This window comes from Lampris incognitus, chromosome 2, assembly GCF_029633865.1.
Source record: "Lampris incognitus isolate fLamInc1 chromosome 2, fLamInc1.hap2, whole genome shotgun sequence".
Taxonomy (NCBI): Eukaryota; Metazoa; Chordata; class Actinopteri; order Lampriformes; family Lampridae; genus Lampris; species Lampris incognitus.
Genome location: NC_079212.1, coordinates 22,379,532 through 22,395,926, shown reverse-complemented (window position 1 = coordinate 22,395,926; position 16,395 = coordinate 22,379,532). Strand labels below are relative to the sequence as shown.

General features: G+C 44.0%; 1 protein-coding gene across 1 annotated transcript in view; it reads left to right on the top strand.

Annotated features, from left to right (window-relative positions):
- The window catches only part of lrp1ab (low density lipoprotein receptor-related protein 1Ab), a 111,508-nt gene that overhangs the window by 68,637 nt on the left and 26,476 nt on the right, over nucleotides 1–16,395 (top strand). Inside the window, exons 29-47 of the mRNA XM_056298994.1 lie at nucleotides 586–813; nucleotides 1,049–1,223; nucleotides 1,408–1,502; nucleotides 1,705–1,854; nucleotides 2,033–2,173; nucleotides 5,308–5,436; nucleotides 5,535–5,666; nucleotides 5,794–5,928; nucleotides 8,109–8,238; nucleotides 8,378–8,504; nucleotides 8,718–8,869; nucleotides 9,068–9,192; nucleotides 9,336–9,710; nucleotides 13,869–14,058; nucleotides 14,198–14,402; nucleotides 14,503–14,695; nucleotides 14,880–15,005; nucleotides 15,196–15,324; nucleotides 16,195–16,314. Of these exons, the coding sequence (XP_056154969.1) occupies nucleotides 586–813; nucleotides 1,049–1,223; nucleotides 1,408–1,502; nucleotides 1,705–1,854; nucleotides 2,033–2,173; nucleotides 5,308–5,436; nucleotides 5,535–5,666; nucleotides 5,794–5,928; nucleotides 8,109–8,238; nucleotides 8,378–8,504; nucleotides 8,718–8,869; nucleotides 9,068–9,192; nucleotides 9,336–9,710; nucleotides 13,869–14,058; nucleotides 14,198–14,402; nucleotides 14,503–14,695; nucleotides 14,880–15,005; nucleotides 15,196–15,324; nucleotides 16,195–16,314 (3,057 nt within the window). The remainder of the gene's footprint in view (nucleotides 1–585; nucleotides 814–1,048; nucleotides 1,224–1,407; nucleotides 1,503–1,704; nucleotides 1,855–2,032; nucleotides 2,174–5,307; nucleotides 5,437–5,534; nucleotides 5,667–5,793; nucleotides 5,929–8,108; nucleotides 8,239–8,377; nucleotides 8,505–8,717; nucleotides 8,870–9,067; nucleotides 9,193–9,335; nucleotides 9,711–13,868; nucleotides 14,059–14,197; nucleotides 14,403–14,502; nucleotides 14,696–14,879; nucleotides 15,006–15,195; nucleotides 15,325–16,194; nucleotides 16,315–16,395) is intronic.

The following is a 16,395-nucleotide window of genomic DNA, read 5'->3' as shown; positions in this document are numbered from 1 at the left end:
CAATCCAACTTGTGGGAGCTGCTTCTGGAAGCGTGGGGTGCAATTTCTCCAGATTACCTCAACAAATTAACAGCTAGAATGCCAAAGGTCTGCAATGCTGTAATTGCTGCAAATGGAGGATTCTTTGACGAAAGCAAAGTTTGATGTAAAAAAAATCTTATTTCAAATACAAATCATTATTTCTAACCTTGTCAATGTCTTGACTCTATTTTCTATTCATTTCACAACATATGGTGGTGAATAAGTGTGACTTTTCATGGAAAACACAAAATTGTTTGGGTGACCCCAAACTTTTGAACGGTAGTGTACATGACACTCAATATGCAATTAATATCAATAAATTAGATATTTGATAAATAATCTCCAGCAAAGCAGATCAAAAGTAGTTATCGTACATTTATTGCAATGTCCTCTTCCTCTGCTACCTGTCCCCTGACTTTACTCTGGGACCTTACTAATACTATTACTATTTTGCTGCCTTGTTATTTGCTATTTATTTTTCTCATCTGTTCTTGAAATTTGGGAAATTATTACAAAATGTATTTTTTCTGTCTTTATTTATGTCCATCACCTTCTGCTTTCCAGAGTCCCGCAAGTTCCTCCTGTATGCTCGTCAGATTGAGATCCGAGGGGTGGACATTGACAACCCCTATTACAACTACATCATCTCCTTTACCGTGCCGGACATAGACAACGTGACAGTGGTAGACTATGATGCTGTGGAGCATCGTATCTACTGGTCAGATGTCCGTACTCAGACCATCAAGAGAGCCTTCATCAACGGCACCGGGGTAGAGACTGTGGTTTCAGCTGGTAAGAAAAACTTTTCAGAGAGTATGTTGGAATAATATGGCATTTGTTTTTGATAATCAAATCTCTGCTGTTAGGGGGATACTTCAATCTGAAAATAAAGCATTATTTTCCTGAGACCTAGAGAAGATGATATTATGGTGATAGCATAGATCCACCAAGCAGTGGTTATGTTTGATAGCACACTGGATCTCCAGAAAACTCTAACCTTTTCTATTTTGGGTTGAACTTTTCCTAGATCTCCCCAATGCTCATGGCCTAGCAGTAGACTGGGTATCTAGGAACCTCTTCTGGACAAGTTATGATGCCAATAAGAAGCAGATCAACGTGGCCAGGCTGGATGGCTCCTTTAAGAATGCTGTCATTCAGGGCCTGGACAAGCCACATTGTCTTGTGCTGCACCCACTACTGGGGTGAGTGTCATTTTCAGTTAATCTGGAAATGAATCCAAACCCATTGAAGAATTCCCTCTATCATGGCATTTTCTCATTCCTTTACTCTATCAAATGTCTTGTCTGGGCAAAAGGGCATGAGTGTTCCCCAGCAGGGATATTCCCATCTCTTATATTTGAAATAGCATAACCTATTCCTCCCCAGCAAGCTGTACTGGACAGATGGAGACAACATCAGTATGGCCAACATGGATGGTAGCAACCACACCACACTCTTCACCAATCAGAAATCCCCAGTAGGTGAGTGGCTAAACTTGAACCTCTTAAAAAAAAATTTAAAAAAAAGACCACTGAGCATCACTGCAAGTCAATCAAAACACAAGACAGAGATTTAGAGCGTGTAAGAAGGTGAGAGAAGTGAGAGAAGGTGTGTATGACAGAGACAGGGTATGAAAAATGGAGAACTCATACTGTAATTATTTATCTATTTTTTTTCACCCAGGCCTCTCCATTGACTATGAAAATGAGCAACTGTACTGGATCAGCTCAGGGAACAGCACCATCAACCGATGCAAGATGGATGGGTCTGGACTGGAGGTTCTGGAAAAGGTTAAGGGCAAATTAACAAAGGCCACTGCTCTGGCCATTATGGGTAAGAAGAAAAAGAAAATACTTAAAACGCTTTACACACTAATTTCCTGCTATGCAACATTAGTCTTTTATGTCTGTTAGAGATTTTATTATGTGTACTTTAGTTATAGGAATGGGGAATGTCACTCAAATCTCATTATTAAATGTTAAGTTTCATATTTTAATTTCTTTAACTGTAGGAGATAAGCTTTGGTGGGCAGACCAGGGAACAGACCAAATAGGAAACTGTGACAAGATGGACGGAGGAAACTGGAAGGTGCAGCGCAACCACACTTCCCCTATGATGCATATGAGGATCTATGATGAGGATGTGCAAAAAGGTAAGAAATCATACCTGGTAAAACCATGACAAAGATTTCTATCGAGGGGCATCCGAGTAGCGTAGCGGTCTAATCCGTTGCCTACCAACATGGGGCTCGCCGGTTTGAATCCCCGTGTTACCTCCGGCTTTGTCAGTTGTCCCTACAGACACAATTGGCCATGTCTGCGGGGGGGCCGGATGTGGGTATGTGTCCTGGTCGCTGCACTAGCGCCTCCTCTGGTCGGTTGGGGCGCCTGTTCGGGGAACTGGGGGGAATAGAGTGAGCCTCCCATGTGCTACATCCCCCTGGCAAAACTCCTCACTGTCAGGTGAAAAGAAGCGTCTGGTGACTCCACATGTATCGGAGGAGACGTGGTAGTCTGCAGCCCTCCCCGGCTCGGCAGAGGGGGTTGGAACAGCAACCGGGATGGCTTGGAAAATATGGTAATTTACCAAGTAAAATTTGGAAGAAAAAGGGGGGAAATTTCCAAAAAAGAAAAAAATAATTCTATCAAAGTTATAGATGTTTTTGCGTGTTTTTTTTTCTTCCATAACTAGGTAATTTAGTATTTGTATGTACCATACATTGATTGTTATATAGCCTATTTAGATGCTAGATGGGTCAGCTTGAAGTGTACTTTTCAAAGACATTCACCCTTCTGTGATGGATATCTTACCTTTTTAGCTCTTGCAGAATTATCCTGATAGTGGGAATTCTTGTTCCTCCGAAATGAGAACTGTTGTTTTTTTATTTTATTTTTTTTATCTCTGCCAGGCGATAGTCTGGAGGAGATTGTTTTTGGTCGCACATGTGTGTGCTGCCACTAATCTCGCATACTACTGGGCCTGTCAGCCTAATATTTTTTGTGCAGTTATGACTGTAGGATCAAGAACCTCTCATAGCTGGGGTGATTCAAAACCTTTGAAAAACCTTTGTTCTCGCTACTGCCACTCCCTCTCTCCATTCACTCTCTAGCTCGCTCGACCACTGCTTGTGTCTCTCATACATCTGTCTGACTGTAGAGGAAGGCCCTACAATACAGACCCCTTAGAAAAAAATGAAGTTTTTCTGTTGAACAGATGGGAAGTTTAACCACAATACTGCCCTGTGTCAAGTATGCAGAAACTCTGTCTGTCTCTCTCTCTCTGTCTCTCTCTCTCTCTCTCGCTTGCTGTATCTCTTGCTCATTAAAAGCTTTTCTTTCCATATTTCCTGTCCCATTCCCTCGACTTGGGCACTGCACAAAATTCTTATAATGGCAGGAAAAACACTGGTTTTTCAGTCCATGTATCTGTCCGCCGCTAATCTTGCATACTACTGGGCCCGTCAGCCTAATCATTTTTGTGCACAGTTATGACTGTATGATCAAGGACCTCTTGTGGCTGCGGTGATTCAAAACCTTCGGAAAAACCTGTTTTATAGTGCAATTGAGAATTGAGTGCTAACTCTTCAGGTAGTTTTTTTTTAATATTTATAAAATTTTCAATTAACAGGGATAGACAAGACAGACCACAAAAACAGTAAATCCCCCCACCTCCCCCCACCCCTGAGCAAATCAAACAGACACAAGGACAATTACAAAAGCAACCATAACAACAGAACTGCTCTTAAGATACAAAAAGAAATGACGTTCAGCACCATCTTTTAAATGGGATAGATGTGAATAGATGTCTCAGACTGAAGGTAAAAAAAAAAATTTAAAAAGGAAAAATGTACAGTATAAAGACTTAATACAATGTAGTACACGCAGCTATATAAATTAACCCCCCCGCCCCCCCCAAAAAACATTTTTCAATTCAAGATGACTTTGACAGATAAGAAAGGAATGGTTGCCACATTGAGTTAAAGGTTGCAGACTTAAGAGAGACAGTGTATCGGATCTTCTCCATATGTAGCAGATTGGTGATTTCAGCTAACCAGGTTCTAAACACAGGCACACCCTTCCACTTTGTGAGTATAATCCTTTTTGCAACAACCATGCCATATTGTATTGTCTTCTGTTCCAAGTGAGACAGAGTTAGATGATGCTTGGTTTCCCCCAGGATGGCGGTGTATGAGTCTGGTGTGAGGTCACAACTATATACGTCAGAAAAGCATTTAAAAATATCTGACCAGAACTTATTTAGTTTAGGGCAAGACCAAAAAAGATGTCCCAGTGTGCCCTCCGCTGCTTTACACTTCGGGCAGATTGGGGAAACAGAGGGATAAAAATGCGTGTAGCTTGGTACAGGAGTAGTGCAGCCTATGAATCACTTTAAATTGGTGTCGGGAGTTTATAGAACAGTTGTGGATAGCTTTAAGGCTTGTTTCCCAGCTCTCATCTTCGATTGCCATACCAAGATCCTCCTCCCAAGCTTCTTTTAAGTGCTGCGTGGAGACTGAATCGTGTATTGTAAAAATATCAACAAATCTAGTAACAAGTCTCCTTGAATGAGGGGGCTGATTCATAAGGGTATATAAGTTGACAGCGGCAGGGAACACCTCAAAGTTAGGTAGGTTGGTACGGACGTAGTCTCTAATCTGGAGATAACGGAAGAAATGGGATGCAGGGAGTGCATACTTTTTCCTCAACTGTGCGAAGGTGACGAATGCATTAGCTATATAAAGGTTTGCAATAGTGATGATACCTTTGTTTCTCCAAATTGTGAAGGCATTATCAGTTAGAGAAGAGGAAAAGGCATGGTTGTTGCAAACAGGAGTGTAGGCAGAGATGTCAGGTAGAGCAAACACTTTCTTAATTTGATACCAGATTTTTAGAGAGTTAATAAGCATAAAGTTATCACCCACAGTGGCTTTTGGTAGTACGTTCCTAGCGAAGAGAATAGCGGGGAGAGAGCTTTTGGTTATATCCTGCTCTATTGCAAGCCAACTCTTCAGGTAGTTTTTCACTGAAATCTGAGTAACGGAGAAAGGGAGATGCACCTGGCGGAGATCTGCACTCTGCTTAGTGCACTCTTTTTGTTTTCTTTTGCAATTTTGCTTTTTAGTGAGGATTTTCAAATAACAAACTCACGATCATATCATAATCATTGTACATCTGTCAAGCAGAATAAAAGTAATATATTTCATAAAAATTGGGGGAACAGAGTAATATGGATGAGAGAAAAGAGAGAGAAGGACAGTTTATTTTTTAATGTTCCCTTTTCTTACAGCGGGTGTCAACCTGTGCAGTAACAACAACGGAGACTGCTCCCAACTGTGTCTTCCCACCTCCCCTACCACCAGGGCCTGTATGTGTACCGCAGGATACAGCCTCAAGACTGGACAGCAGTCTTGTGAGGGTAAGGTGCAAACAATGACCCACCCTTTCAGTCATATTAGAAGCATACAATATATCCTGAACACAAGCTTTTTTATTTATTTTTTTGTCTTTGAGTAGGAATGGGCTCCTTCCTTCTTTACTCTGTACATGAGGGAATTAGAGGAATTCCACTGGATCCATCAGACAAGTCTGATGCCCTGGTGCCCGTCTCTGGCACCTCTCTGGCTGTTGGAATTGACTTCCATGCTGGTGAGTGAAATCTGTGGACAACAATAATGTAATGGCTTTGTGTGTTTGTTTTTTTTTTTAATTCTAGTGAGGTACTGTTCTAATAATAGTTGGACAATAATGACTTTTTTTTCTTTTCTTTTTTTAGAGAATGACACTATCTACTGGGTGGACATGGGCCTGAGCACCATCAGCAGAGCCAAGAGAGACCAAACCTGGAGAGAGGATGTAGTTACCAATGGCATTGGCAGAGTGGAAGGCATCACTGTTGACTGGATAGCAGGTCGTTAACCAAGACAATTTGATAAACTTATACAGCATTTCTCCTTGTTAAAGGTACCCAGTGAAGGGGTCCGTGGTGGTGTAGCCGTTTAAGCATCGGCTTTGTGTCGATGCAGTTGCCCACTGGGTACCGGGGTTCGCACCCCAGTCTCGTCAGATCCGACTATGGCCGGACTCGATGAAGCAGCAATAATTGGCAACGCTGTCTTCGGGAGGGGGGCGGAGTCTGCTTGTGTTCGTCACATGAATGCGTCTCTGTGTGTGTCGGAAAAAACAGTGGTTCGGCCTGGATTCGCCTTGTCACGAAAGTGCCGAGGCGTCTCCTTCGAGACTGCCGGCTGGAGAGATGCAGTTGGCGAACACATGCAGTACGAGGGTGGGTGTTTGAACCAAAGTAGGGATCGATTGGCCACTAAATTGGGAGAAAAGGGGAAAAATCAGGAATACATTTATAAAGGTACCCAGTGGAGGGGCATCCAGGTAGTGTAGCGGTCTATTCCATTGCCTACCAACACGGGGATCACTGGTTCGAATCCCTGTGTTACCTCTGGCTTGGTCGGGCATCCCTGCAGACGCAATTGGCCATGTCTCTGGGTGGGAAGCTGGATGTGGATATGTGTCCTGGTCACTGCACTAGCGTCTCCTCTAGTCAGTCGGGGCAGGGTGCCTGTTCGGGGGGCAGGGGAAACAGGGGGGAATAGTGTGGTCCTCCCACGTGCTATGTGCCCCAGGCTAAACTCCTCACTGTCAGGTGAAAAGAAGCGGCTGGTGACTCCACATGTATCGGAGGAGGCATGTGGTACTCTGCAGCCCTCCCTGGATCGGCAGAGGGGGTGGAGCAGTGACCAGGAGCTCAGAAGAGTGGAGCAATTGGCTGCATACAATTGGAGAGAAAAAAGAAGGAAAAAAATCCACAAAAAAAAAGAAAAAAGGATCCAATGGAATTTTCTTTGCAAACAACTTGGTTTTGTTTACATTCATCATTTCTCACCTTGAGGTTATGGAAACAAGTTAAATGCAATTCCTACCTCATAAAACATTTGTAAAGCAGTCTTAGGAATGTGTTGAAAGCCACATTATTTACAATGACTTGTAGTCTCGTCTCTTTTTACTGGTGGATATGGCGCATTACTGCCACCAACTGTCAAAAGCATAAACGTAATTCTTTTGTTTTCTCTGTTCTTTGTTATGGTCAGGCTTGTTTCTTTGCTTTGCACCCCCTGGTTGACATGTTATTGTCTTCCTCTTGTTTGTCTTTTAGGTTCACAGAAATGTGTAATATGTCAGCCTTGGGCTCGCGGTGTGCTGAAAGAATACGTGATTCAATCAATACTGGGGCCCACTTTTCTTACTGTGCTCTGTAGTGCCACTATTAGTTGAAAACTCGGTTGGATACCTTTAAAAAGTATAATTACAAATGTACATTCCAGACATAGACAAGGGGTCATATTAATATAGAGGCTTTTTAACTCGGCCTTTTTAAGGCAGGAACATTGTCCCATTAAGCAGCCTTGCCACTCTGTGTAAAAGGGGCAATCACGGGCTGTCCAGGTAGTGTAGCGGTCTATTCCGTTGCCTACCAACACGGAGATTGCCGGTTCGAATCCCCATGTTACCTCTGGCTTGGTCGGGTATCCCTACAGACACATTTGGCCACGTCTGCGGGGGAAAGCCGGATATGGGTAGGTGTCCTGGTCATTGCACCAGCACCTCCTCTGGTCAGTCAGGGTGCCTGTTCGGGGGGAATGGGGGAATAGCGTGATCCTCCCATGCGCTACGTCCCCCTGGCGAAACTCCTCACTGTCAGGTGAAAAGAAGTGGCTGGCGACTCCACGTGTATCGGAGGAGGCATGTGGTAATCTGCAGCCCTCCCCGGATCGGCAGAGGGGGTGCAGCAGCAACTGGGATGGCTCGGTAGAGTGGGGTAATTGGCTGGATACAGTTGGGGAGAAAAAGGGGGAAAAGTCCCCCCCCCCCATGACATGTTGTGTTAACATGTCATGCTGCGTCTGCTTGCAGAATGCCGGCATGCTATGTAGAATCACACACTGGGGGGCAATTATGGGGCCTTTGTTTGGTTCAGTGTACTATAGAAACAGCTGGCGTAAAGATGGGTCTTCGTTATGGCAGTATTATGGGATCTCTGTGTAAAAACGCTAATAGATTCCTCTTCTCTTCTAGGGAACATATACTGGACTGATCAGGGTTTCGATGTGATTGAGGTGGCCAGACTGAATGGCTCTTTCCGCTATGTGGTGATTTCCCAGGGCCTGGATAAGCCCCGAGCTATCACTGTCCACCCAGTGAAAGGGTAAGTTTTCCATCTGAGGGATGACTGTTAGGTTATGTATAATCATGGCCAAAAGTCAGCTTTGTGTAGCTGCAGCAATACATGCTTTTCTCTTCATCTTTTTTGAAATCATCTCCCCCTTATCTATCCCTCCCTGTAGGTATCTGTTCTGGACTGAGTGGGGTCAATACCCACGTATTGAGCGATCTCGGCTAGATGGCTCTCAGAGGTTGGTCTTGGTCAATGTTAGCATCAGCTGGCCCAACGGGATCTCCATTGACTACGAGGTCTGGACGGCATTATCATTTCATTCCTTACACACTTTTTACTGTTTACAGACAACATTGGCTATTCCTATTTTTTATTTATTTTTTTCTGAAATCACCTAATTAGTTATTCCTAATTTGCATTGTTTATTTCCTGGAAATAAATATTCAGACCATAGATAAATTACAGTAAAACGTACACTGTTTGTCTTTGGGACGTTGTTATGTCCATAGGCGGGTCTGTTGTACTGGTGTGATGCTAGGACTGACAAGATTGAACGCATCAACTTGGAGACTGGAGAAAACAGGGAGCTAGTGCTGGCTAACAACAACATGGATATGTTTGCTGTGTCTGTCTTTGAGGAGTACATCTACTGGAGTGACAGGTCAGTTACTTGTTCAGCTGTAAATAATCACTTTCACCATTTTAATGGAAGCAACCATTTCACATCCATCCATCAACACTTGTATCCATCCCCGGTTGGATTTAAAAAAAAAAAATTTTAAACCTTACATCTCTAATGCATTAATTTAGACTCATTCTCTCAAGCGACTGACATAGTGTGCTGCTCTCTTTTGACCAGGACTCATGCAAACGGCTCCATCAAGAGAGGCAGCAAAGATAATGCTACAGATTCTGTCCAGCTCAGGACTGGCATTGGCGTACAGCTGAAAGACATCAAGGTTTTCAATAGAGCTAGACAGCAAGGTAGGAATACATACACGCACAAATGAAACCATTCAACATCTCACTTACCCAGTACCTTACGGATCAACAAAATGCATCGTTAAACCTGATGTATTGTTTGTTTAACGGCATAAACGACATCGACATGTCGCATCCTCCCCCAGGCACCAACATCTGCAAAAACAACAATGGTGGCTGTGAGCAGCTGTGTCTTTTTCGTGGCAATGGGGAGCGCACCTGTGCCTGTGCCCATGGCATGCTGGCAGAGGACAACAGCAGCTGCCGAGACTATGATGGCTACCTGCTGTATTCGGAGCGCACCATACTGAAAAGCATCCATCTGTCGGACGAGACCAATTTGAATGCACCCATCAAGCCCTTCGAGGACCCTGACCACATGAAGAATGTCATTGCCCTCAGCTTTGACTACCACGGTGGCGGAGGGAAGGGAGCCAACCGTATCTTCTTCAGTGACATCCACTTTGGCAACATCCAGCAAATCAATGACGACGGCACAGACCGCAAGATAGTTGTGGACAGTGAGTATCAATCAAGTCATCACTCATAAGTCATTCCATCAAGACTGATCACAATTTCTGCAGCAGTTTCCTACAGGATACTGAGGGGAGGAGGAAAGTAAGTTATGAAAATTTCATGATACAGAATTTTCATAGTGCATAAGGCAAAAGACAGCATACCTGTAAGCAATACGCCACATCCGTCCACATGTTAGTTTCGCTCTACTGTCCAACCATACCTCGGCTGTTTGAACTAGTGGTACCATTTCTTATCATCTCTGTTAATAATTGAGTGTTTTCCCCTGTCCCCACTTCTTTATGAACAGCCCTCATCGTGCAGGTTGACAACACAAAGACCTTGGGTCTGCGTAATGAACACACAACCAGAGCCTCTTTACTAAAGGAGAGCAACATCACTTACAATTGTCATTGAGGGACACACTTGCACAAATACTACATGCACACATTACGTACATCACTTGCACCCTTATTGCGTTTACCTAGTTGTTTTCTCTCTGAAGTGTCTTTTAAACCCCACGCTCATTAATGATTCAAGAGCATGTTTTTGAACCTCATCCAGACAAAGACTGCATCTAAAAGCGTAGGACCAGAACCGTTCTTAGCAAGCAAAAGTCAGAGCATTAAATCTTTGATCAGGAAGACAGGAAAACCAGACTGTACATGAGGCTGTCATATTTATTGATGTTACATTAACGTTTAAGAACAGATCTAAAAAATGCTTGGTGTTATTGCACTAGCAGAAAACTTCATGTAGTTTCCCAGCCCAGAACCAAGGAGTTAATTACACTGATGTTGTTAGAGTGATAGCAGGTGAAAAAACTGAGGTAGTGGTCTCTCCTTACTGGCTCTAGAGTCACTTTTGCCCTCTGTCTAAGGTTGTGTCCAGCTCAAAAGGATGCACTATGTCCCTGCCCAACACATCAGGGCAGCTTACCAGACAGCTCCTGCACCCTTCCCAGCGCTCCCTCCCAAGCTCCATTAACTCTCGTCTGAACTTTTGGGACATGAAGACGTAGAGAACAGGGTTTACCACTGCTGCCGAGGATGCCAACAGCCTGGCCAGAATTGCAAAGGAGCGGTAACTGGGGGTGCCCCCTACTGAGCTCCCGATGAAGGAGAACATGACAACATAGGATGGCAGCCAGAGTAGAGTAAAAACCAGGACTAGAAGAGCTGAGGTGTGGGTGACCTGTCTCTGGTAGTTTTCCAGCCGGGGGGTGCTCCCTAACAGTTGTGCATAGCGAAGGAAGCAGTAGATCTTGGCGTACATTAACACTATTATTCCCAGCGGTAGGGCAAAGGCAAATAGGAAGAGGGCAATACTGTATACTAGCTGGCTGAAGTCAGACAGAAAGGCAAAACAGTACACAGCGGTGGATGCTCTTACAGTGCGGAAGGCAAACTGGGGTGCTGCCAAGGCCAAGGCAGGGACCCACAGCAGAGCCACCGTCAACTTTATGCGACGGTGCATGCGGGAACGGTAGGACCACATAGGATGCACCACTGTCAGGTAGCGTGTAACGGCCAGAGCTGCCAGGGTGAAGACTGAGGCAGCTGAGCAGGCCACACCCAGGAAGCTGATGGCCTTGCACAAGAAGCTGCCAAATGGCCAGAATCCCAGGGTGATGGCAGAGGTGTGGAAAGGTAGGCAGAGCAGCAGCAACATGTCAGCAGCACTCAGAGCCAGAAGCAGGGTGTCTGTACCATGGGGAGGTTGACCGTCTTTCCTCCTCCTACCAGCCAGGATAGTGATTACCACGGTGTGCCCCAGTAGACCTGTCAGTAGAATTAGACCATCCAGGGTGGGTATCAAAGCCTTCACCAGTGCGTCGTTTGAATTTTTCACAGGGTTATCGTCACTGCTGTTTACTCGCTGTCCCTCCAAATTCTCCATTGTGTACACAAAGAAGGTCCTCTAGTGATTAAAAGGATGGCCTGATAATGTAGGCATTGCAACTCTATGTCCCAAGTCTGTGTCTGACGCAGTTCCCACCTCCAGCTCGTCTATCACTCTGTCAAACTCACAGACATGTCAATATTCCAAATGGACAGCTGATATTCTCCAGATGACAGATTAGCAGTCTAGATCAAACTGGTTATTTGACTTTCTCGTCGACTTACATCTATAATCGGTACTCTCTCTGGCAAATAATCCTCAATATAGTTTCCAGTTTATTTCATTTTGTAACTTGAGTCATAAGTCACCAGTAAATTATGCATCAGAAGTCAATTTGAATTCATTTTCAAAACATAGTCGCGTCATCTGCCATATTTCCTTAAAAATTACGCACACATTTCCAGTTTTCCTCGGAAATGGTGAAAAACAAAAGTCCTTTAAGGAGCAAACCTTGAACAGTTGATTTGGCTATGCTGCATCAGTATATCCGCTTTCATCCACTGAAAAGATTTTGGACACAAAACTGTAGAAATGTCAGTGCTACGATTAACTCACTGGTTGTATTGATTTCCTGAAACCCGGCAACAGAGGACAACTTCATCCCAACATTTGCCAACAGACATTCCACTTTAAAAGCAGTCAATGCTACTTGATGCTAAATGGTCAAAGCGGTAGTCCAGCTTGCTTGTCCATTTAGAAGCTCTCCAGAGGCTTGTAACCCCTAGATTCCACCAGCAGAAGAGAAACTACAAGATCAGGCCTCAAATTAGACTAAAAGAATAGAAGCAATGAACATGAAACAAAATGTTAGCGGTTAATAGCTTCCCGTTTGTTGATCATACTGCTCACTCTACTGACCATCCTCTACTGCATGGCAATGGTCTTCTCAACAGACTTCCACCGGTGTTTGCTCAGCAGGCAGGGGCTGAACTGATCTAGGCAAGGGGAGGAGATTCTTATCACCTAATAGTTGCTTAAACCGACCCTCCCTACTGTATTTCCTTGCAACGTGTTACCTTTCTTTAGTCACAAACATTTAGGCTTGTGCTAGCCATTCTCACATCTTTTTTTTTTTTAATGCTGTCTTTTTAATGCCAAGAAATCACAACAGCAAAAACTCCATGGCTTTCATTGGAACATAGTTCTATTGTTTTGAAGTGTGTGATGAAAGGTACAAATGTTATGTTCTGCTCTTTTCTGAAAACTATGTATTCAGCCCTTATATGCTCTCTGGGTGAATTTAAATTCAGGGTTTGCAACTCTTTCCCTTGTACCTTAAACTCCCATTAAAAAAAGGGATTTGTTGACTTCTGACCACGAGCAAACAGTGACATGGAGGAGCCAGCCTTTTATTGTTGAGCGATGGTGGTCATAAATGTGCTCTCCAGAGTGACAACGAACAAATAGGGAAACCATGGAAGAACCCATAAGAACCACTAATCTGTGATGCTCTCCCTCATGCTTTGTGTCATGTCGCACTCCCAGATGAAACTAAGAGTTGGAGGCCTGAAAAGAGGAAGCTGAAGAGGGAGCAGGGGACATGCAGTTGATAAATGATAATATGCAGTCGAGGTGGCATGACAAAAGAAAAGGGATGTTGGCGGACGGGACTACTTTATCTTTGCCCCTCACTGCTGACTTCCTCACCATGACGTAGCTCCCTAAACTTACTGGATCTTTTCCATTGGCAGTTTTCTTCCCAGTGAAAGAAGTTGCTGTGAATAAGAGAGCATCCACATGGAGCTGTATTTGTGTTTAGTCAGCCAGCCATGAAATGACAGGATGATACTGAGCCTTTAAACTCTCCAGGAACAGCAGGCATGGCACACACCCCACTCTTTGTTGAAATACTTTGGCTTTTTTCTCCTCTTTTGCGCTTCCCCTTCTTTTTCCTCCCTCTCCTCTTTAACCTTGAACCTCTTTACAATTTTTTTTACAATTCAGAGACTGATATGGGAAGACAGGCCTTTAAGAGCATTTCCTACTTCCCGTTTTAAGTCTCACTGAGTTAACCATGTATGAAACTAGTTAATCATTGACAGTGATGAAAGATTTCTGTTGAATTTTTCCTTGCAGGTCCCTTTTTAAGGTATTGATAGCACCTCTGAGATGCTATAGCTCTTTAGTTTAAATTGAAAATAACCATCCCAAGATTTTTACTTTGTCCAGATTTTGCCTGTGAACAACCAAAGAGTAAGAGTCTATGGAGTCAGTTTCTTTCAGGGGATTGTGAGTAAACTTCTCCAACCTCTGCCCCACAGGTGTGGGGTCAGTGGAGGGCCTGGCGTATCATCGTGGTTGGGATACTCTGTACTGGACCAGCTACACCACTTCTACTATCACGCGGCACACTGTGGACCAGAGCCGTACTGTGGCCTATAATCGCAACACTGTGGTCACCATGTCTGGCGACGACCACCCTAGAGCCTTTGTGCTGGATGAGTGTCAGGAGTGAGTCATCAGTATCACAACTTGATGTTCTGCATTGTCTCTGGGCCAAGATTTATTTTGGATCAGTCAAGCGTGGTTGTTATTCTGTTATTCTCCCCATTGCAACTTATTATTTCTGTCCTGCGTTTGTTCCCACCAGTCTCATGTTTTGGACCAACTGGAACGAGCAGGCTCCCAGTATTATGAGAGCCTCTCTGAATGGAGCCAACGTGTTGGTCATTATTGGCAGCGACATCAAAACTCCCAATGGCTTGGCCATTGACCACCGTGCTGAAAAACTCTACTTTTCTGATGCCACGCTAGACAAGATTGAACGATGCGAGTATGATGGCAGCAACCGTTATGTGAGTCAGACCATTCATTTTTTTTGCAATTAAGGTGGACACTTTTGACATTAGTCTTGCATCGTTAAAAGTTACCAACAATGTTTTCCTCTACTGTTAGGTGCTGTTGAAGAATGAGCCTGTCCACCCATTTGGCCTGGCCGTGTATGGAGACTACATCTTCTGGACTGACTGGGTGAGGAGGGCTGTCTTAAGGGCTGACAAGTACACAGGAGGAGATATGAAGGTCCTGCGTGCTGACATCCCTCAGCAGCCAATGGGCATCATTGCTGTGGCTAATGACACCAACAGCTGTGAGTGTTATTCACCTCTGTAATTGTGATTCATTCACTTAAGTAATAACGTTGATTTATAATGATTCAGGCGTGCAAGTATGCTAAAATGTCAGTGATTACATAACTACAATTATACCGCATTATTCCAGCACATTATGTAACCAACCACATCAACTAACTCCCTTAATTAATGCCCTTTCAGGTGAGTTCTCGCCTTGCCGAACAAATAACGGAGGTTGCCAGGACCTTTGTCTGCCCACATCCGATGGACGGGTCAATTGCAGTTGCCGTGGAGACAGGCGACTTCTGGAGGACAACACCTGCTCCGGTGAGAGAGAGAGAGACAGACAGACAGAAAAACAGACAGACAGAGAGCGATAGGGGGAGAGGAGAATGGTGAAGAGAGTCAGTTTGTACTGTTACATCCCATTAGGATAAAGTTCAAAGGTTTTGATTCTATTTTCTGTTATATATCATATAAAACTGAATGCGCTTTAAAACTTTTTTCCTTCTGCCAGCTTTGAACATGTCTTGTGGCAGTGTGGATGACTTTGAGTGTGGCAATGGGGACTGTATTAACTACAGCCTGACCTGTGACGGCATGGCCCACTGCAAGGACAAGTCTGATGAGAAGCAATCCTACTGTGGTGAGTTTCCCTACTGAACTATTAGGGTTACGTGTACAGAGCTGAGAGTGCTTTATCAGTTAGGACGGCACAGTGGTTAGCACTGTTGCCTCACAGTAAGAAGGTCCTGGGTTCGAACCCAGGTTGTTCCAGGTCCTTTCTGTGTGGAGTTTGCATGTTCTCCCCATGTCTGCGTGGGTTTGCTCTGGGTGCTCTGGTTTCTTCCCACCATCAAAAAGACATGCATGTTAATCTGTGATGGACTGGCGGCCTGTCCAGGGTGTCTCCCTGCCTGCCGCCCAGTGGCTGCTGGGATAGGCTCCAGCATCCCCGCGACCCTAATTGGGATAAGTGGCTTGGATAATGGATGGATGTTAGGGTTAATACTCCTGTCTGTGCCCCTGAGCAAGGCAATGGAAAGCAGAACTGGAGTTGATCCCACTGCTCCTATACAATAAGATGGGTTAAATGCAGAAAACAAATTCGTTGTAAGAATACAATTCGTTTCTAACAATACAATGACAAAATAAAGTGGCATTCTTTTCTTCTTTATATAATTTTACATTTTGGTCATTTATTGAATCCTCATTTAGTGGCTTACAATATTTGCAAAGGTACAAAACACTTCAATGGCGTTTTTCTAATTGTTGCCTAAAAATATTTGTATGACAATAGAAGAAACATGTAAGAGAAGAAGTGCTATAAGAGAATCAAAAGAGAGAAAGGAAGAAGAATCTTAAGAGCTAGGGGAGAAGTAAAAGAAACAGTTTTAGAAAATACTGCTTATTTGTGTGATTTAGAAAATGATGTAGCGCATTGATTGATTAGACCATTTTTAACTAATCAAGCAAGTTCTTACTATTCATCTTGTCAATTACTGCCCCTCTGCAGCTAATCGCCTTTGTAAGAAAGGCTATAGGCGCTGCATCAATGGCCGCTGTATTGGCCACCAGTTCTGGTGTGATGGCACAGATGACTGCGGTGACCACTCTGATGAACTGCCCTGCAATAGTAAGAATACTGTCATACATGTTCTCATGCTAATGTATGTGCTTGCTTGCCCCCAGATAGAAATTCACCAAAATATTATGC